The sequence below is a fragment of the Sinocyclocheilus grahami genome, unplaced genomic scaffold (genome assembly GCF_001515645.1).
Source record: "Sinocyclocheilus grahami isolate Dianchi unplaced genomic scaffold, SAMN03320097.WGS_v1.1 scaffold181.1, whole genome shotgun sequence".
Taxonomy (NCBI): domain Eukaryota; kingdom Metazoa; phylum Chordata; class Actinopteri; order Cypriniformes; family Cyprinidae; genus Sinocyclocheilus; species Sinocyclocheilus grahami.
In genome coordinates this window covers 1,956,226-1,977,947 of record NW_015505360.1, presented here as the reverse complement: position 1 = coordinate 1,977,947, position 21,722 = coordinate 1,956,226, and the positions used below count along the sequence as shown (strand labels likewise).

The following is a 21,722-nucleotide window of genomic DNA, read 5'->3' as shown; positions in this document are numbered from 1 at the left end:
TGAATGACGCATTCAGGACCAAAATATGCGTACAGCCTTTATAATCTCTCTCTCTATCGCTCTGTCTCTCTCTCTGTCTGTCTATAGGCCTATGGCCTTGCTTCCCACTACAGGGAAGTCAAAGTTGGTTTTGAAAGGTCATGCCCTCAGTATCTGGTTCTGTTAAAATTAGCTTTTCATTCTCCTCAACTTTAAAGGTGCCCTATTATGCTTTTTCACTTTTTCCAACTTTAGTTAGTCTGTAATGTTGCTGTTTGAGCATAAAAAAGATCTGCAAAGTTACATGTGTTGTAATAATGTAAAATATGTCAAAAATAATGTGTTTTTCGAACAACCTAGTATGAGAGCCTGTTCTAGTACACCCCCAAAACAAAATCAAGACTTTGTAAAAGAGCATAATAGGACCCCTTTACAAAAAGACACCAGAACAAAACACATTTCTGCGATAAGAGTAAGTAACAATTTGACAATTGTCAAAGAAAAAGTGCATCTTATCAGATGTATTCCCATCAAAATTCCAACATCCACTCACAGTCACTGCAGGGTTATAGGCCACACCAATCTACCAGAGATTTCTGTGATTGCAGCCCTGGGCTGATTTGCACATTGATTTGTGTGCTCTTGTTTGCTGTTTTCGTCTTTCTTTTAAAAATAGCAAAGAACGTTTAGTTAACTGCTGTGTGTTTTGCTAGCAAATTTTGGATAGAATCATTTAAATACATGCAAATGCTTGCCTTTAAATATTTATTATGCTGAGCATCACGTTTTTTTGAATGGTCACTGCAGGGATGTTAACAACATTTAGAGGAAGCAAATGTTGTCACAATTTTTAATGACTAGTGCGTTGTTTCTTATAGATGATTTATCCTTGCAAATCATTATTATTATTATTATTTTTAAAATACATATGCCCTCATAATATTTAGTCAAAATATTGAACTACAGGTGCCGTATTCTATCTTATATTTGTCTAAATTGTATTGCTTGTTTGTTAACAAGACTTTACTGTCATTATATGATGTATTTCAACTTTACACTGGATATTATTGTTGTTAAACTACACCAGATATAGACGTATAATGTTACAAAAGATTTCCATTTCAAATAAATGCAGTTCTTTTAAACGTCCTTTTATTAAAGAATCCTGAAAAAAAAGATCATGGTTTCCACAAAAATATATAGCAGCACAACTGTTTTCAACATTGATAATAATAATAATAAATGTTTAATGAGCGGCAAATCAGCATATCAGAATGATTTCTGAAGGATCATGTGACACTGAAGACTGTTGTAATGATGCTGCAAATTCAGCTTTGAGCACAGAAATCAGTAACATTTCAAATGTATTCAAATAATACAAAATAACATTCAAAATAACTTGACCTTCCATTTCCAGTGTGACTATCATGACTAAAGTTTGAAATGTTTATTAGTAAATGCATTCTATTTCACATATTTTTAAAGTACATATTTCACCTTAGTCAATAACCTATGTATAGTGCTCCAAATTAATCAAAAGTTATAGGACACACCCATAAGACACACCCACTTACAATTGCTTTTGTTTCCCCCCAAAATGAGCTTCTCTTCTTCCTCTGCTTCACTCCTGCTAACAAAACATCAACACAGAAGAGAAGATTTCTGCAACTATAACTATATTTGATACCAAAGAGGTACAGTAAAGCCTTTGGGTTTTATTCTATTTACTTCTTTTTCTGTTTACACTCAAAAGAGTTATTTCGGTTGTTACTTCTACTATTTGATTCTCGCAAGATCAGTCATGTGTGATGAATTTTAAGTGTGCTACATTAATAAGCGCTCCATTTATAAAGTTCAGAAATTTAGAACCGGGGCTAGTTGACACAAAGGGAATTTGTCAAATATTAACTTGAAGGTTTAACCCCATAAAGCCTTCTGCATCATATTCTAAGGCATTGCAGAGTTTTATGTGTGTGCAGAAGCGGCTGTATGGAGCTGAATTTGAGGTCAAAAATATAAGGATGAGACCGCTCCACGTCACTCTACTTATTCATGCTCAAAGTTGAGAAGAAAACATGTATTAGAGGAAATGTATAAGTAGTATGCAGGAAGTAAATATCTGGGATGATGACAGTGACATCTCCGGCACCAGAACCATCGCTGATATTACCTTGATTGAAAAACATTTTGATATTTGTACTTTAACTTTTATAGAGTATTTGGAGGTTAAACGCCATCATAATAAACAAAAATCACATTATTAATAAATATATCATTATGTTTTCTCTTATAGTGATAATTTCTTTGTACTAATTTTTGAATTTTTTGGACTGGATGTCTTCATTTCTTTGTGCAGAGCAGACTTTTTCTCTGTAACTGCTTGAGAGAAAACGGTCTTCTCACACAAGCTGATAAGCGTCTGATTCCCTTCAAGGTCAAAACTGTTGTCAACGGAGGACATTTCCACACTTACACTCTTAAAAATAAAGGTGCTTCAAAAGGTTCTTCAAGCGATGCCATAGAAGAACCATTTTTGGTTACACAAAGAACCATTCAGTCAAAGGTTCTTTAAAGAACCGTCTCTTTCTTACCTTTTTATAATCTGAAGAACCTTCTTTCACCACAAAGAACCTTTTGTGAAACAGAAAGGTTCTTCAGATGTTAAAGGTTCTTTATGGAACCATTTAGACAAAAAGGTTATTCTATGGCATCGTGAAGAACCTTTATTTTTAAGAGTGTAGTTGCTCACAGTTGCTAGAGAAACTAATTGGAATCAATAAATTGACCTCTATATTTGATAACAAAGTCTGCCTTCTTGGGTATTGATTTATGACGTTGAGTTTGAAAAGACCATGGAGAAGTATTTTAAAGTGCTTATAAGATGTCAAATTACGCACTGTAAAACAATGTCTTATCTAGCAGTGGTTTTGAATGTTGATTTCAAACGCCTGCTTCAAAGCCCTTGCATTTTTAAACGATGCATTATTATTTATTTAATAAGTAACATTTTATCTTCGTATCTCCATCAGATGAATCCCTTTCCGAAAAAAATCACAACTTTACCCCAGCTAAAAGAGTGTGGATTCGGTCAGCCTTGGCCCAGACATGGACTCAAGCTCTTGTTCTGGTTTGCTAAAGACTGTATTTGGGTTAAAGGCGACAACATGTTTCTGGCGTGTGACCCCATGAAGGAAGACTTCGGCTTTCACCTCTTTGAGAACAGATGCACTAAACGTAAAGGGCAACTTCTTCCAGATGTGAACTTTCCCTACTACTTGCTGGGCGATCTGAATTCACCAGGAGCTGATATGCTGCCAAACTACATCAAGGAACACAACACCGGCCAGCAAGACGACAGCAACGCGGATCGCATCATTGTCACCGCTCACGGACAGTGCAGGTTTGGGAAAATTTACATGACCACGCACAAAGATCAGTCAAGTTTTGATCCATACGCTACATTTCATATCTCCAGGAGGCTCCTGAAGATAATCAGATCATTCCCGAATCCAGATGACTTTCTCCTGACCATTGGCTATCAGAAGCCAGCTTTCCAGATGCTTAAGTTGAGTCTTACTTACACAGCAGCGTGTGATAATGATTCCGCAGAGACTGACACCCTATCCCAAAATTGTGTCTGTATCTGTACCATACTCTGAAATCATTTGGGAGGAAAGAAAAGTTTCAGGGAAAGTCTCTTGAGATGTACAGTGAAAAGTGCACTGACTGAAACAAGCACCAGCTGGAACAAGTTCGCATTAGATTTAGTAGTCTAGATTAGCTGAACTAACAGTAGAAGATTTATATGCTTAGTAACAGAAAGATGTGCTTATCTACAGACCGAAATTGTCATGAAGCAAACATGTAACCTCAGTATTTTTGTGCTTTGGACGTTGAGTCGCTCTGTTCCTCTCAGCTGTGAATAAATGCAAGCAAAAAAAGAAAACTGCAGACTTGTCTGGGTATTTGTTGTAAAAGAAGGGCACTATATGTATGTGACCCTGGACAACAAAACCAGTCATAAGGGTCAATTTTTTGAAAATGAGATTTATATATCATCTGAACGCTGAATAAATAAGCTGTCCATTGATGTATAGGACAATATTTGACCGAGATACAACTATTTGAAAATCTTAAATCTGAGGGTGCCGAAGGGAATCAGACGCTTATCAGCTTGTGTGAGAAGACAGTTTTCTCTCAAGAGAAAAAGTCTGCTCTGCACAAAGAAATGAAGACCTCCAGGCCCAAAAAATCTAAAATAAGTACAAAGAAATTATCACTGTTAAAAAGAAGTCGTTATTTCTCGTTGCCACCAGAATATGCTGTCCCCTGAAGTAGGCAAACAGACACAAGATCTGAATATTACCTTCCTTTGATTTTATTGTCTCATACAATAGTTTATATAGACATATCATGAGGGGTGGTGTACCCCTTTCATCCAATAGAATAGAAGCATTACATACTGTATGTGTGTCATATAAGACGGGAATATGGACAGGAAGTTCTGGACATATTAAGAGAGTTTCTGCACCCTGTACTCCAAACGGACTGAACTCAATAACCTTGAGCACTCCGAGCCCAACCACCATATTAATACTGAACTCCTGAGAAGATATACATATATGCACATGTGTATGGAAGAAAAGATGGGGACAGAGAAAGAGGAGACAAACTCACAGAGATATTTGGCAGAGAGCATGATATTTTATAACACACTATAAGGAAAAAAATTATATTTTGATTAAGATTGTAATTTTTGTTTATTATGATGTGGATTCTTAATACTTGTCACTTCTTGGAGATATATTTGGATTAGGGTAAGTTTTCTAGAGTAAAAAAAATAATGCATGCATTATAGTAATTTGGGAGGAAAATGTGTTTAAAGGAATAGTTAACCTATATTAGATAACTTTTAGAAAGGTTTTCCAGATGTATAGGAAACTCCACTAAGACCAAAACACTACAACCAATCTTTGTATAATAGAAAGTTTTAATTTCATGTTTATCACAGGCATCATGTCAAGATATTTAAAAATGAAGAATACCTTTGTTTAAACTCACAGTCACACTTGCAGTCACTCTTTTGCAAACAGACATCAAGCTGCAGTGTATAAGAAAAATTAAGATATTAATGTACAGCACAATTATCCTCAAATCTGTGTGTCTATAAATAAGGTTGAATGTTGTCATGATTGAGCCATTTCACAGGGAAACGTCGCCACACGCCGAGGCCCGTTTCCTGGCTCCTCTGCTCAGAGCTGACCCTAATGGAAGCTAAAATACATATACCTGATCGCCTTTATTGACAAACCTATGGACAACAGTTTATTACCATTTAAACATTCTTCTTACCTATTGTGACTCTTATAACAAGAAAGGAAAATTGGCCTCACCCTCCAACACATATCACACACAAAACTGCTCATTCACAAATACATTAACAGTCAGTCTCTCAACAACTGCCACGTTTGAAGTCACTTCTACCTGGACAGGGCTGTGATCCTGAAAAAAAAGACAAGTCAATCTAAATGAAAGGCCTAAATGACCTGATCTATTCCTTTTTTCCTTCATCTGATCACATCTATCTTACACTGAACACAAAAACCAAACATTATAAAACATTGTCTTCTAGGACTGAATGATACGGAATATTTGTGTTATATTTGTGATTATATATTTCAAAAGTTCATGCATGCATATATTAAATATATAAATAACTAAAAGTTGATATGTATATAAATGTTACCAGCTCTAAAACAGAAGTGCAATTTTTGCATATACATGTATAAATGATGTTTCATGATGTGTTAAGTAAAAAAATAAATAAATAAATATATATACTGTATATATATATATATATATATGAAGGTGCATTTTTTAAAATTTATTCTATTAGATTATTTTTTTAATTTGTGATTTCCATTAATCTCAGTATATTAAAACCAAAAAGAATAGCAATCACAAATATACACAGGTAATATATCTTGAATATGGAATATTTTATAAATATGGATCAGTCTCGATGTCCTATATCCATTTAAAATCTTGAGCTTGAGTGTATTTCAGTGGACAAACTCACTGTAGCTTCTCCTGCAAGAGCTCGAGTCTCTGCCGGTCCACATATCGAGAGAACAGTGACACTAGGTTTGGGGGAGTGAACAGCGGTGATGAGAGTGCAGAGGACGGGACCTTCAAAAGCTCCCGCGTCACAGAGAACACCAATTCAGTCCTGGAAACAGAAAGAAAAGATTGGGTAGAAGAACAGGACAAAACGTTACGAGACACGAGAATCGAATCATGACGAAATACTGCAACACTAGTCACTTTCACACATGAAAACCTGTGGAACACCTAGCATGCATGTAGTGGAAATGGGTAATAATACACGGACAGACGCTCACCAGCGGTTATCATCCATGAGCTGACAGTTGGGATCGGAGCTCTGCATCCTCTCTCCTTCACTCAGAATCAGATAGAGCAACGTCACTCCAAACTGACAAACACAACAACACACATGCTACTGAAATTTCATTGTTTAGTTCAACAAAAAGACGGCATGTCAGTGCCATTATAAAAAAATAAAATAAAACACAATTTGACAGTGATACCTTATTTTGCAGCACAAGGGGAAGCTGTCCTTCACTGCCCTGCAGCTCCTGGAGGAGATCAGTGAGGGAGGTACTCGACATGGACTGGATTACTGCCGTCACTGGCTCTACCAACCAACACAGTACCTATGAGAGAGAACATGCAAATGAGAAAGCTTAGGCTAAAAACGGACTCCTTTTCCTAGCGCTAATCATAACCTATAGAACTTGCCACATCTTATTCTCTTCACTGAGAGCACACAAAGACCCACTCGTCTGTGATCGTACCTGGTCTTGTTTGTCTTTCTTGGCCAGGGCTGGAAGGTTCCTGGCTATTCCCATGACAACAGCAGCAGCGTGGGGCTGTGGCAGGAAGGGGAGGAGTCTGGAGATGAGGCGTTTCCCCTTACGCACAGACATGATCATCAAGCACTGTTCATCGCTCACTCTGCAGAAGGAAGGAAAGTAGGTCATTACAATCACAAACCTTCAGTAGTTAATACCAATATCAGTGATTTCACGCAGTTCTCGACTACAGCAAACTATGCTGTTTAACAAGCACGTTTATTTCAAAATATGATCATAAAACCATTTCTCAACGACATTGCTACATGTTTCGCTTTTTGCTCATTCAAAAATAGCCGAAAAGTCCTGAATTTCAGTCTAAAGATCCAGGACTGCACTTGTTTCTTTGTTTAAGAAGTCTCGTCACTCATCTGAGGGCCACTGTGAATCAAACAGGACTGTACTCATGCGGCTCTTCCTGTCGCACTCACCGGTCGTCCCACTCTTTTTCTCGGAGGGAGTTGTAGAGCTGCACTGTGTGGGTTTTATGCTGTTCTAGCAGGGCATCTCTTTGGTGCTCAGGGGTCTGCAAGAACTTCTTCTCAAAGTCTTGCACTTCTAATAGTAGACTGTACATCTGCATAACAAAATATACAGGTTATATTGTATTATTATTTGTTGTCCATTTACACATTTTTAAGTCTTGCCAATTAAACATTCGAGTGATTTTAAACCACTCAAGCACAAGGAGATGCGAAAGATAACTCAATTTGTTATTCTACTGCTGTCTGATTGTCTGTGTACACACACCTGAAGCTCTCCTGAATTATTCTATATTGTATTATTTGTGCTATTGCATGTTGTTTGTTTATTTATTCTTATTTTATTACTGACTGTTTACTCATCTTTAATGTTTGAACTATGTTAGTAAGGCTAATAGTTAATTGCTGTGGTATCAAATTATTGGGAATTGTGAAATTTCACTGGTATCTAAAATGTTTGTGTCATACATAACCTTATTTATTAGAATACAAGGTTACATAGGGCAAAAACAATGAAAAGAGCAACAATTTGTTTACTTATTTGTGGCCAGTGAAAATTTTGGCAGGAAAAATAAATCTGAACCACTTAACTGACTGGTAGAAAAAATCCTTAGCATTGAGCCCTAAATTAGGACTAATAATAATTTGGTCTTTTTTTGTTGAATTAATCAATCACCTGAATCAGAATAAAAATACTATGGCTACAAAAGCTTTACTTCTCTCCACTCGTACCTTCTCCACAGTGTAAAGGATTTGCCGTCTTTTGTTCCACACTTGCTTTTCCCTTTTTTCCTGAAAAATTACAAAAGAACATTGGTACAAAGAAACTGTACTACAATAACATGCACCTTTTGAATAAACCCTTTATTCAAGAATAAAAATGTATTACTAGGACCAGAGAGTTGTTTTTTGCATTTTTGAAAAAAGAAAAAAAAATGGTGTAGATCCACTCATAAGTAACCAAAAAATGCATATCATGAACAGCCTCATAAGTGGTTTTATAAAAAGAGCCCATGTTAAAGGGGTGAGGGGAAAGAGTGCTGACCTCATCATCACTGCGAGTGGTCACCACGGCATCAATCATTTTCCTTGGATTGTTCACACTGGAGACAGTGAGTTTTCCTAACGATCCGGCAAACTGCACTGTGACACAATCACAGAGTATTACATCATTTGAACAGATCATCATGACCTGATAGAAATGCACAATAAAATAAAATATTAATTTTATTCAATAAATTAAATATAAATTTTGGACCCTGCTTGCAGAATGCCAAGACATAAATTTTTTAATAAAGGCCACTTTGCCATGTGTTGTTTTTTTTTTTACCTGGCCGATAGGTGTGCTCCAGTTTAGCCACCTGAGGAGTGATGAGTTTGGTGGTGTGCTCCTTCCTGTTGTCTCGGTCCCGCTCCTGACGCTTCTCCATCTTCTCATAATAATTCTGCAAAATAAGAATTGATAACCACTATAATCCAGCAATATCTACAAAACATTTTCTCACATTAAAAAAAAAAAAGTCAGAAAATAACTAAACCATAAAGGTTGTAGATAAACTTTGATGTCTCAAGCCTTGTCTGAATGTTTAAAATAGTTTAACAAGCGTTGAAGAATTTAAGCTAAGGTTTTCATTTGAAATGATGTGTCAGTCTTGGGTAAATACAGGTAAAAGTGTGATTACCTGGTAATAGTAGTCATCCAGATATGGATCAGTGCTTTGCAGCTGCATCATTTGGATTCTCGCTACCCATTCCTTCTCTCTTTGTGTCATCAGATTGCTGTAAGGATCTCGGTTTTTCCTGTCTCCAACACCTCTCCCGCCGACGTGATCACTGAGCGTATGAGAGACACAGAAACTTTTACATGAGGCCTTTCAAAGTGGTGCTTCATCCAGAGAGATTGACTGATGGTACCCACCCCAACCCTCTGTTCTGCATCCGCTGGTTGAGCATCCTGCGGTGCTGTGGGTGGAGGTGGGTGGTGTTGTGTCGGATGGGTGCGTATCCGAGAGGTGGCCCATGGGGACCCACTCTAGGGCCAGACTGCCCAAAGAACGGCCTGAAACCCCCGACACCTCCCTGTAATAATGGGGGAGCTGGACCACGTTGGAACTGACCGACCTGAAGAGCGTAGCACAAGATAAAAATAAAGTTTGTCATGTTTCTATGTTATGAACATGGAAACTCTAGAATTACTCTTATTAAATGGTGTATACTATTACGGTCTCATTAGCTCACCTGAGAGTTGAGAAGTTGGGCTCTCTGTATCTGAGACAGAACAGGACCAACACCAGCAGGGAACGGAGGATGAGTCAACGGTGAGCTCTGAGAGAATAGATATCAAAATAGATATGAAACCAGATTGTTTTCTCCTCGCAAAAGCAAGTCAGACATTACATGTCCCCTGAAGAGAGCCCCTAAATAGGCATCAAACTCTGGCAAAAAAAAGTGAACAATTTTGCAATGTATTACAGCACCACCATCAGGCTGTTGGAGTTGACTAATTCTGAACTGATCTGGGACTCACAGCGAGGCTGAGGAGGTTGTTGGGGGACAGACGCTCAGGGAAGGGAGGCGGGTAGCGCAGTGGCACAGAGGCTCTCACGTGAATGGCTGAAGGGTGATTATTCTGAAGAAATTAAACAAAAACATACAGGCAGTGAACCACTTTAATTCAATGTAAATCATTGCATACATATTAACATTCCTTGGGTAAATTTAGAAAACAAATTACATGTTCTAGTACACTTTTAAACAATTTTAATGCATACATTTTTATCTAATGCAACTGTTGTTTCATTAAAACGATGGTTCCTCTGACTGATTTAAAAATAAACTACCTATGATTTGAATAAATTTTAAAATGCAAAACAAAATCATTCAATTTTTTTTTTTTTTTTAATATTCCACATTTTTTATTGGACAGGATGTCATCTTACCTGCTGATTGTGGACTTGACTCATTGGCTGTTTCGGAGGTGTTCCAATAGGTACAGCCCTTACAGGTGGACTTCCAATCACAGGTGAGCAGGAGCGAGGAGGTGGAACCCTTTCAGACAAATCTCGCCCTTCTTCTCTGCTGAGTGCGGGAGGCCGATTCGGAAGCCCAACCTCTTTGATTATGGACATAAGCGTTTTGTCCTGAGTAGTGAATCAAGAAGTTTAGAAGAAAAGCACAGAAAGACAATCAAGCAAACTCGAGAAAGCTTTTTTTTTTTTTTTTTATATATACACATGTGCTTTACCTCTTTTTGAGTGAGTAGTCCAGAACTAACAGGACTGAAGCCCATACTGTTCTCCCAAATACTGTGAGAATTTATCTATGGGGGGGAAATATTGGCAATTTATAATGAATATTTAGATCAGTAAAATAAATATCACAGTGACATATCTGCATTGTTTTCTTTGACGCATCTTAAAATAAACCCAAGCATGCTGCTATTTTATCCACCTTAGTGCATTTAGGGCAGACTAAACAAAAACAATGTAAGAAAACGCAATTCGAACCTGCAATTTCCAAATGCTCATTGCCATTTATAAAAAAAAAACATGAGATTCCTTGAATCCAATGAATATAAAACATGCATCAAGTTCCAATAAAGTGGTCTCTGTAATGTTCTGTAATGATGTCTATGACAATATGTATATTTGTTTAATAAATCCCAGCTTCGGGATCTGTTGTATATCTGTGTTATGATTCTATGCACACATTAAAATGTACTATGCTTATATATAATTTATTTAAATTATAAGACATTTCTTTCATTTTATTGAAAAGTAGACTACTATTTATAATCTAGAGATGTTAATATTTAAAAGTTGATGAATGCTTTACATTAGGGCTGCACGATTTTGGGGGAAAAAACTAATTGTGATTTTTCTGATAAAAATGGTGATTAAAACGTAAAAAAAAAAAACTTTAACAATTATAATTATTACTACTAAATAAAAATATTAAAACAAGAAATATTACTACTGTAATTTTAAATTAAAGTATAAGAAAACTATTTTTCAGAAAAGGTATTTATGAAAACGTTGAAAAAACACGAGATTATGAGTTGCTCACGTAAAAGCACACAGTACCGTGCTTCACTCTGAAATATATAGCAAATATATTTAATTAAATCACAGTCTTTCCAATACAATAATTAGTGTTTTGGCTTTATTTCAATTAATTGTGCAGCCCTATTTTACATGTTTATGTATAGCCACACCCTTAAAATACCTGTCTGTTAAAAGTTACCTGCTGCAATCCACAACTTGATGATGGCATTTTCATGTTTACAAACAGATTTGCAGACCAATTCATATCAATAAAGCTTAATATTATGGTGATACTATCACACAAACCTGTGAAAGAGGAGCCGGCCCTTTGTGCATGACGTGCTGCTGTTGTTGGTAGCTCCGCAGCAGAGACGACTGTCCAGCTAATGCCGAGGGCGGAGGAGTCTGACCTGACAGCATCAGAGGAAGGTGAGATCTGTCCGAGCTGGCGGCACCCACTCCAGCAATAGCAGGATCCGAGCCCAAGATGAGGTGAGTCAGTGACTCCGCAAGGTCACCGCCACCCCGTTCATCTATGTCAGGGTAAAGCCGGGAGGAAGAGGAGGGTTGAGGAGGGGAGGAAGAGGAGCGTTGAGGGGGGGCCGAAGAGTGGGCATTGCTGCCACTCAGAAGGAGATCAACAGAGGTGGCGTCGCCTGCTCCATGCAGCCCGTCTCGGACTTGTACGTCAAGCTCTGCGAGGCGGGCATGCTCCTCCTGCCAATCATCATCTAGAGAGAAAAACACATGAGGTGATGTTACAATCTGATATGCCAATGAAACGTAGATGTTGTACAATGTCTGAGACATGAAATAATAGTAAAAAAATTTTTTTGACAAAATACATGCATAATGTATGCATATGTTTTCTATCATATCTGATACATCAGGCTTTTATGGCTCATATACTGTGATACAGTGAGAGTATGGAGCTCAAACACTCCAATTCCGTTCAGAGGCCCAAACTGAACAAAAAAATGCAATTTGGTGCAGTTGCTGGTATTTATACCAAAAAGTAACAAAGTTTTGATCAGTGAGATCTTACATACTTAGACAAAACGCAAATAAATATCAGTTGTCACACTATATTTCCCAGTGATATGTCTTAGTAAAATAATTTTTAAGTGCTTAGTTTTGTGAAGTTTATATTGTGGAAAGCAAAATATATAAAGCAACGCATGATGACTGAAAGATGGACAAATAAACCTTCCTCAATAAACCTTACATTTTAACGTGATTTTTCTAAAAAAAATAATGTCTAAGTGCTTTAGTCCAATAAATATTCTTCTTAAAATTGTGAAATATTAAAAACAAAAGAAAAGTTTTTCTTATGTTTACTTATAAAAATCAGTAAAGATTTCACAGCAAAAAGACATGTGAACCACAGCCTTAAGGTGGACGTTTCTGCAATTCCACTAAAATGCCTTTTACTTGCTAAAAAAAAGCACAAACTATCAATCAGTGATCAAAATGCATGAAGTAGACTGTGTCCAAAAGTTTTTTTCAACGGTTTTAATCATATTTTTAATTTAGAGGCATTCGAAATCCATGTGTCAAATATGATACAGCTGGTTTTGTAGGGTAAATTCATAATTCCAGGTGTAAGGAAACGTACCGATTGCACCTGCACCGAAAGTGTCATCATTGAACTGATCAATTTCATCTTCTTCCTCTACCAACCCTTCCTCCTCCTCCAGGGTGCAGTCATCGTCAAAAGACTGCAAAACAACACAGAGGCAATACAGATTAAATATATAAACTTGCAACATATCATAAATATATTTTCAATATATATCAATATATATCCCTCCAAGAGGGATCTATGGAGGTGGAAAACATAGCCGTCTGGTCTTAAAGGGGTCATATGATGCTTTTTTAAAGATCATTATTTTGTGTATTTGGTGTAACAGAATATGTTGACATGCCAACTTGAAATCGCATCATATGACCCCTTTAAGGAAAGATGCTGCTGTAGCCACATACTGTGCTTCTGCTCACCAAACCCCAACATGATCAGTGTTGGAGAACATTAATCTTAATCATCCAGGTCCTTTATCAACTAAGATGCATCACTTCTTAGAAACTGTTCCCAATACTAAAGATGCAAACTGCAGTAACATTTAATGTTACAGGAAACTGCAAATAACCAGGAATCTTACAAAACCCCTCTGCCCCGAAAACAACTCTCAGAGTGACTAGATAAACTAAAAATGCTTGGGAAATGAAAGTGCTCGCAGTGCGTTTTCGTTGCATTGGCCGGTCAGTTGACGAACTAGCACGGCCTCGCTAACATGCTAACAAGGCCAAAGGTTTAATATCACACATCTGGGCCACACTAAAAGCAAAACAGCAGGTATTTGAGAAGGACAGTTGGCTATTATAGATTTCACGAAGCGTGTAGGTCTTGTTCAATATCAAGACCAGAGGAAACTGACGGTTAGGCCTCACAAACCATTTTAGCTCGCGGACTGGTAACTGGTAAACAAAGCGGTAATTTTACATCGAAATCTGAGTGCAAATCTACTAAACGGCACTTTTCACATTACTTTTCTTTGAAAAGAGCAATTTCGACGTGCACTACGTAAAGAAAGAAAACATTTACCTGAATATGGAACATGTGTCTGTGTTAAAAAAAAAAGAAGATCTCGTTTGATTCTGCTGCGCGAGACGCCGCGCGCGATCAACACGCCACCGGATTCAGCGCACACGTGACCATAACAAACATATTTTGGAATCTTGTTACAAATATAAAAAATTGGGATGTAGGAAATTGATCCTGTTCACATTCCATTGGGTGTCTTGACTGGGAAATATAGCAAAGCTGTTGTGGTGTCAGAAAAAAAATTAAGAAAACAAAAAGCATAATGGTATTATCATACTTACATGACAATGTGAAGACTATAGTATATGAATAAGGTGGTATTTTAGCAACTACAAAGATTTGTGTCAAAAGTCAAAATAGAATCATAACCAGGAAAATTTTGATAAATAGATTTACAAACTTTTTTTTTGTATGGACGGTCTCAAAAGATATGTGGCAATAAAATGAACGAATTAACAACAACACAGACAACATTTACCGGTATAAAGAACAAAAAATATTATAAACAAGATGATTAGTACACTATATCATATGAAAAGGATCTGTAATGTATCTGCTAAACGACTAAATGTTAATGTAAATGTATATCATATGAAATATATTAAATGAACTAAAATGTCTTTCAAGTAAGTGAATTTTTTTAGTTTTTTTTTTAAAGAATTCAAATTTAAAATGAATATAAATAATATATATATATATATATATATTTTATTTTATTTTTTATTTTTTTTAATAATGAATGTAAAATTTTGTACGAAAGTAATAAACGCGCAGATTGATTTTTTGGGGTGTTTTTATTTTTATTTTTTATTAATGCTCAAACAACCATCCGCAAATAAAAATGATAGACAATGACAACAAAAGAAAAGAAAAGAAAAAAGAAAAAAGAAAAAGGGGGTGTTTAATGCATAATAAACTGAAGAAAAAAAATTCGAGGCTTAGGCTACATGTCATTAAAGAAGAGTTACAAACAGATTAAGTTTTTAAAGCTTTTTTGTTCTGAGACAATTGGATCAATGAAAGGTATTGCTCAAATTCTTTCATGAAAACAAAAGAGAGAGGTCTGGAGTGTGAATATGTGCATCTGTGAATGCAGAATTTTGCAAGCGCAGATTTTATTTTTTTTTATTAAACATTTATTCAGAAATACAAGTGTGACAGAACATATGCCAAGGAAAAGAGCCAGGAGTTCAAGGATGACCAAACAATATACAGCAATTACAAATCAAAAGAGAAAGAGTAGAAAAATAAATAAGTAAATGAGAAAAAAATAAGATAAATAAAATAAACAGATCACACAAACATACTCTTCCCTCAAAACACAAAATACTTATCAGATAAAAATTATACAAAAACACCAAAAAGTGAGTGTACATTCAAAGTTTTAGTTGCCTTTTTGTTACAGGAGGTAGATAAAGATTTAATAGAAATTGTAATATCTTCTTGAAAGTAAGAGAAGTGGGGGGTAACTTTCATAACCTTGCATTTGTGGATAAAATATTTTGCAAGTAAAATAGGTAAGTTGCAGAGAAAGTAAACATTTCCATATTGCTTCTCAAAAGTGAAAATTCCAAACAAAACATCCTTAAAGAAAAGCTCAAAGTCATTATGTATGAAGTTTACAGTGAACTGGCAAATGTCTTGCCAAAGTTTTCTTGTATGAACACAATGCCAAAAACCCGCCGACTGGTTTTTTTTTTTTATTATTATTTTTAAATGCTTTATTTAGTGACAATTCACACACAAATTGACAATAAAAGCAAAAATGTCAATAAATTCAAAGAAACAATGATTGTAAAAAAAAAAAGAAGCAAATTAAGGAAGAAGAGAAAAGAGAGAGAAAAAACACTAAATAAATCAACAACAAAAAATATGAACTACATACAGAGGGATATTGAGAACAAATCCATATCTCTAACTACAAAACAAGTGCAAAGGTCCTTAAAAAGGATAAAGTTTCAAGGCTTTACAACAATCTATAGTCTTTTTTTGCTTTAGAGCTCCTTGCATCCTCAATTCCCTTTTAGTGTGCGCACGTCTGAAATCTCGCGATAGTCTGTGGCGGGCCCGTTTTGCGGGAACAGTGTCAACAGAGAAGCCGGGGGCCGTGGATGACGCCTGGTGTGCTTGCTCTATTTGGGCAGTAGTTTGAAACTTCCCAATCAAACCTATATACTTATTTTAAACGGAATTACTCGTGTCCATAGCGAAGTAACGGAATTAGCCAGCCCATCATGTCCCAAACAGACAGCAGCATGGAGCAGCAGCAGCAGCAGCAGCAGCAGCGGGAAGAGCCGAGCACACTCGACTCGGCCAGTCCGGCAGAGGTGAGCGCTTCTGTCCCATCACATCCCACTTATAATTACACCCCAGCTTATCTGGGACCTTAAAACACAGACTGATGGCGCTGGAAGCAAAGCGCCGACGAACCATCTGAGCGCGTCTCTGAACAAGTTTTTGCTAGCATGTATTAGCATGTAACGTTATTGTTATTGTTTCGGCTCAGATGAATAACGTTAGATGAGCAGATCGGCGTCCATTTTCATACTCATAACAACATTTGATAAATTTTTACACTGGCAAATCGGCAGATTTAGGGATAGGGTTGTTAGAGAGATGGCCGGTTTGATATGTTGTTGTTGTCGTCTGAATACACTTAATATGACAATCAATGGTGTTGCTATTTTGTTATTTTAAGAACGGTAACGTTACTTTAAATTGACCACGTTTCGCTACATATCGGTCAGGCAGAGACATTTGTATGGATTGAGCTCCAGTTATCCATTTGCTCTCTTCTTTTTGTACACTTAATTCAGTCTTCAACTGGCTGGCAGGAGCCGCCACTGACAGGTCATGTGACCTGCCAGTCTGATTCTGGCAGGTCACGTGACCTGCCCATGGATTTTCTTTTCTTTTTTTTTTTTATATAAAGTTTGACCCATTTTCTAAATCAAAATGTCATAACTTGATTAGATGTACATCACAATACAGAAGAATGGATCTGTCACTACTGCAGTTTCTTCACAAACTTCCTGTTTCATAGGAAATGTCAAAACAGGATAAGAAACAGTCCATCAATCTTGCCTTTTATATTTTTTTCCAGCAGTTCAAGCATAAATTACATCATTGTTTCTCTTTAAGGATGATGCTTCAGAAAACGGTCATGATGAAGCGTCGGATACCGCAATGGATAGTGAAGCGCAGTCGCCATCACCTCCCTCGGCAAAGGATAAGGACCAGCCGGGTGGATATGAAGAAAAAGTGGTAATGCATTTAGCCTTCCATAACAATCAAAGTTACTTGAGTTATAAATGCGTATTACAGTTATGCAAGAATGTTGACCCATAATTTGTTGTGACGTTGTGTGTATTGTTGACTTCTACTGCTTTGTTTCAACAGCAAACAGACCGGACCAACAGATTCGATTACCTCCTAAAGCAGACCGAATTGTTCGCTCATTTCATCCAACCAGCTGCCCAGAAGACCCCAACTTCTCCTCTGAAGATGAAGCCTGGCCGCCCTCGCATTAAAAAAGACGAGAAGCAGAACCTGCTCTCTGCTGGAGAGTGAGTTTGCCCGCTCTTTTCTAACAGAATTGGTTTCAAAAGTATTTTTCCCATTTGTTTTCTACATAAAAATCGTGCTGCCAGTGATACCACTTATTAACAAATTTATGTTATTAAAATTATGAGATAAATCAAAAATAAAATCGCGATATGGCTTAGTCAAGTCACATTAATTTCTATAATGCTTCATACAATACAGATTGTTTTAAAGCAGCTTTGCTATTCAGCTTGAGTCAGGTCAGTTCAATAACGACATGATGTTACAAGATGCGATTCAGCTATAAAACTGCACTATAGTACAACAACGTCATCCAGCTTAATTCCGTTCAAGTTGTTTTTCTCATCCGATAGTGTCAGCGCAGTCATATTGATCTTAGTGCCATTATTGAGTCACAAAGTGTTTAAAATTGCAATTTAATTAAATATATTTGAGAGTGAAGCACAGCGCTGTGTTCTTTTAGTGAGTAGCTCGTGATCCAGTGTTTTCAGTGTCTCAGAAATACTGGTTTTACAGTGAATATTATTAGTATTTTTCTTAAATACTACTTTTTCATTTTTTTTGTACAGTCAAATTATTTTAGGATTTTATTTTTGTATTGTATAATATTTTTATTATATGTATCAACCCTCTACATTGCGAGTAAATCACTTACATATGCGACTAAATCTTCACTCTGGGCGACTAAATGATGTCTAATATTAGCCAATTGCTAATAAATTCTCAGATTTTACCCGCCAGTGTGTGAGTTGGAGGCTAAGTATAAGTTTAGTACAGATATATTTTCACTCGCCAAACACTCTCTGACTGAGCGCATCAGAGTTTCACTCTCCGCCAAGCGATCTGTGCTGTTTTTCAGTTCATCTCAATGGATGTGCACCGCACCTGTATTTAACGTACTGTAAACTCTAGTGTGAAGTGCACGACTCGCCGTCGCTTTGTTTCACACACACGCAGCGAGAGAGAGAATTGACGCGCTACATGTAAACAATATTCTTTGTTGTATTTTGCTGTCAAAATAATGGAGTTCCTTTGGAATTCTTCAGCTTTTAAGAACTGCCGGTTTCTCCGGTAGTGGGCGGAACTAATGCGCAAACGGCAATCTCATTGGCTGGTGCTCACCTATTATCGTCCCTGTTTTGATTTCAGCAAATCAGTTCGAGCGAACGCACACAACCTGATTAATATTCATGAATCCAGTAGCTCATTAATCCTTAGTGCGTTTTATATTGTTCTTATTAGTAGAATTCATATTATTATTATCTTATCAGTATTTTTGTTAGTTTTTCCCCCAATTTTTAATTTTTTTACAGAAACACTGAATGACCAAAAAAGCACCACCACCAGTCCGAAGTTCAGTTAAAATAACTAATATGCATTCATACATGGTTATCAAGCTCACCTATTATCGTCCCTGTTTTGATTTCAGCAAATCAGTTCGAGCGAACGCACACAACCTGATTAATATTCATGAATCCAGTAGCTCATTAATCCTTAGTGCGTTTTATATTGTTCTTATTAGTAGAATTCATATTATTATTATCTTATCAGTGTTTTTGTTAGTTTTTCCCCCAATTTTTTATTTTTTTACAGAAACACTGAATGACCAAAAAAGCACCACCACCAGTCCGAAGTTCAGTTAAAATGACTAATATGCATTCATACATGGTTATCAATTTTAATTCTAATTACTAAAGTTCTATCATTAAATCATATTGATTATCATATTATAATGCTTGACCGACTGATGTTAAGAGTGTACTTTTAGATATTTATAAAACTGCCATTTTACATACATTATCAGTCTGGCGAGTAAACAAAAAAATTTACTAGCCAATGGCGATTCAATTGCCAAGGTGTCCGTAGAGGGCTGTGTATAGTCAGTCACACAGTTTTGGCCAAATTGCATCTTTACAAACAAGCAGAGCAAAGCTTTAAAAATACAGTTTAAATCAGAATTGCAATTAGGGTTTTTGTTCTCCCCATAAATCATGGTGCCCTAAATATTGCATTTATTATTGGTTCATTCATAACTCCAATAGTGTCAGCTCCATGTGTTAGTAATGTGTCTATCAGATAGTCACTCACTGCTGACTGACTGTGCGTTCTTTTTAAGTAACCGCCACCGTCGGACTGAGCAGGAGGAGGATGAGGAGCTGCTGAGTGAGAGCAGCAAGGCCACCAGCATTTGCACACGTTTTGACGAGTCGCCTTCCTGTGAGTTAAACGCACATTAAAACACTTCATCTCTGTTATAAACACCTAGAACAGTGTTTTTAAATGAAATCAGGTCAATGGCCTCTTTGTAATTTCAAGGAAAGCTTATTGTGGCCAATGAACATTTGTTAACAGATGTGAAAAATGGCAAACTGAGAGACTACCAAGTCCGTGGACTGAACTGGCTCATTTCCCTCTATGAGAATGGAATCAACGGAATCCTTGCTGATGAAATGGTATGACTCCACACATTGATTCATTGTCCTTTTATTAGTAAACATAGAAATATCAGATTGTTTGAAGGATATAATTGTTGATTCCAAGCCTGTAAAAGTTATGGAAACTCCTAGAGTCTCTCAGCTATAAAATATTTCAGCAGCCAGAATCTGGTTTTAATCTGTGTCCATTACAAATGTCTCACACCTCTTGTCTTCTCTTGTCCCATCAGGGTCTTGGTAAGACTCTACAGACCATCTCTCTGCTGGGCTACATGAAGCATTATAGAAACATTCCTGGACCTCACATGGTTTTGGTGCCCAAATCCACCCTGTATAACTGGATGAACGAGTTCAAGCGTTGGGTTCCCTCTCTACGTGCTGTCTGCCTCATCGGTGACAGAGATGAAAGAGTAAGTAGGGGTCTCCATTGATCTTATTGTGAATTAGGACTTGAAGAACCCTTTTTCTTCAACTTTTATGAGTTTCTGGTCATCTAATAATTCGCTTCTGGTTGCAGACGGCTTTTTTCCGTGACACACTGCTGCCAGGAGAATGGGATGTGTGCGTCACCTCCTATGAGATGCTCATTATCGAGAGGGCCGTCTTCAAAAAGTTCAACTGGAGATACCTGGTCATTGATGAGGCTCACCGTATCAAGAATGAGAAATCAAAGGTCTGTCTTCAGCATGATTTGACCACAGTCAGTTACTGAATGATTGTGAGTCCCTGGTTTCCTCTGGTCTAAAAGTAAACTAGTAAAGTTTGTTCTCTCAGCTTTCAGAGATAGTCCGAGAGTTCAAGACCACAAATCGATTGCTGCTGACTGGAACCCCACTACAGAACAACCTCCATGAGCTTTGGGCACTGCTGAACTTCCTGCTGCCTGACGTTTTCAACTCCTCAGAGGTACCACTTCTTTCTTGCATACTGCCACAAGAACTCTGGCATATGCACATGTTGTTATGTCTATCTTGTCTCTCTTTTGAAATTCTCTTTTTGCTGCTGAACCGGTTATGAATGCATTTTGTCTTTCCAATTTGTGCAGGATTTTGATTCTTGGTTTGACACCAATAACTGTCTGGGAGACACAAAACTGGTGGAACGTCTACATACTGTGAGTTGATTTTCCTTTGACTCCTATCTAGACATTTATAGCATGAATCATTGGGTGAATCTCATGAAAATATGTTTGTTAAAATTAAATAATTAAAGAAAAAAAATGAAAATTATATGTAGTCCTAAAACAGGCTTAATTTTTGTAATGCAAAATTTGAAATGTATTTTTTAAGTTATACAAAGTAATATAATAATGTTTTATTTTATTTTAAATTTAATAATTTTTTTATAAATCTTGAGAATGTTAAAATATTTAGAATGTGAGAGAATATATTAAGCAAAATGTAGTATAATTTTAGTATAAAGTACTAATAAAATACTAATACTTTAGTATTTTAGTATAAAAATTTTGTATACATTTTAAATATAGTTTAAATATTGAGAATGATAATAATAAAAATATTATTAATTTATATTATTATATTATTATAATAATATGAGAATAGATTAAAGCAAAAAAGGGGGAATATATATATATATATACATACAGTGGGTACGGAAAGTATTCAGACCCCCTTACATTTTTCACTCTTTGTTATATTGCAGCCATTTGCTAAAATCATTTAAGT

The 21,722-nt window shown here is 36.5% G+C and overlaps 3 protein-coding genes across 4 annotated transcripts in view; 2 read left to right on the top strand and 1 right to left on the bottom strand.

The window, feature by feature from the left end:
* The first annotated feature begins 1,583 nt into the window (after nt 1-1,583).
* Nucleotides 1,584-3,920, top strand: LOC107594361 (uncharacterized). The gene is made up of 2 exons (XM_016284371.1): nt 1,584-1,673; nt 3,009-3,920. Exon 2 carries the CDS (start codon nt 3,009-3,011, stop codon nt 3,636-3,638), a length of 630 nt encoding a protein of 209 aa, XP_016139857.1. The 5' UTR covers nt 1,584-1,673; the 3' UTR covers nt 3,639-3,920.
* A 1,049-nt stretch (nt 3,921-4,969) lies between these two features.
* On the bottom strand, nt 4,970-14,141 carry patl1 (PAT1 homolog 1, processing body mRNA decay factor). 2 transcript variants are annotated; one of them, XM_016284297.1, is made up of 18 exons: nt 14,039-14,141; nt 13,052-13,154; nt 11,743-12,167; nt 10,638-10,712; nt 10,333-10,533; nt 9,921-10,022; nt 9,632-9,718; nt 9,312-9,514; nt 9,076-9,226; nt 8,724-8,838; nt 8,439-8,536; nt 8,126-8,185; nt 7,343-7,488; nt 6,855-7,014; nt 6,588-6,713; nt 6,381-6,472; nt 6,059-6,208; nt 4,970-5,481 (listed from the first exon to the last, which is right to left on the bottom strand). In XM_016284297.1, exons 1-18 carry the CDS (start codon nt 14,051-14,053, stop codon nt 5,460-5,462), a joined length of 2,331 nt encoding a protein of 776 aa, XP_016139783.1. In that variant the 5' UTR covers nt 14,054-14,141; the 3' UTR covers nt 4,970-5,459. The 2 variants fall into 2 exon arrangements, with proteins under 2 accessions (XP_016139783.1, XP_016139784.1); XM_016284298.1 differs by lacking the exons at nt 4,970-5,481; nt 6,059-6,208 and having other exon boundaries at nt 6,381-6,440.
* Nucleotides 14,142-16,091: 1,950 nt separating this feature from the next.
* LOC107594298 (SWI/SNF-related matrix-associated actin-dependent regulator of chromatin subfamily A member 5-like) overlaps nt 16,092-21,722 on the top strand; it is a 13,313-nt gene continuing 7,682 nt past the window's right edge. The window contains exons 1-9 of the mRNA XM_016284296.1: nt 16,092-16,365; nt 17,180-17,302; nt 17,438-17,604; nt 19,719-19,819; nt 19,955-20,055; nt 20,268-20,447; nt 20,555-20,710; nt 20,812-20,943; nt 21,083-21,151. Of these exons, the coding sequence (XP_016139782.1) occupies nt 16,273-16,365; nt 17,180-17,302; nt 17,438-17,604; nt 19,719-19,819; nt 19,955-20,055; nt 20,268-20,447; nt 20,555-20,710; nt 20,812-20,943; nt 21,083-21,151 (1,122 nt within the window). The 5' untranslated portion in view covers nt 16,092-16,272. The remainder of the gene's footprint in view (nt 16,366-17,179; nt 17,303-17,437; nt 17,605-19,718; nt 19,820-19,954; nt 20,056-20,267; nt 20,448-20,554; nt 20,711-20,811; nt 20,944-21,082; nt 21,152-21,722) is intronic.

What these genes read in the sequence shown, in the direction of transcription:
- LOC107594361 (XM_016284371.1), top strand. Translation starts at nt 3,009, where the DNA reads ATGAATCCCTTTCCGAAAAAAATCACAACTTTACCCCAGCTAAAAGAG.
- patl1 (XM_016284297.1), bottom strand. An exon ending in ACAACCTCCTCAGCCTCGCT is followed by an intron (nt 9,719 to 9,920) that starts GTGAGTCCCAGA and finishes CTATTCTCTCAG; the next exon opens with AGCTCACCGTTGACTCATCC. An exon ending in TGGATGACTACTATTACCAG is followed by an intron (nt 8,839 to 9,075) that starts GTAATCACACTT and finishes CTTATTTTGCAG; the next exon opens with AATTATTATGAGAAGATGGA.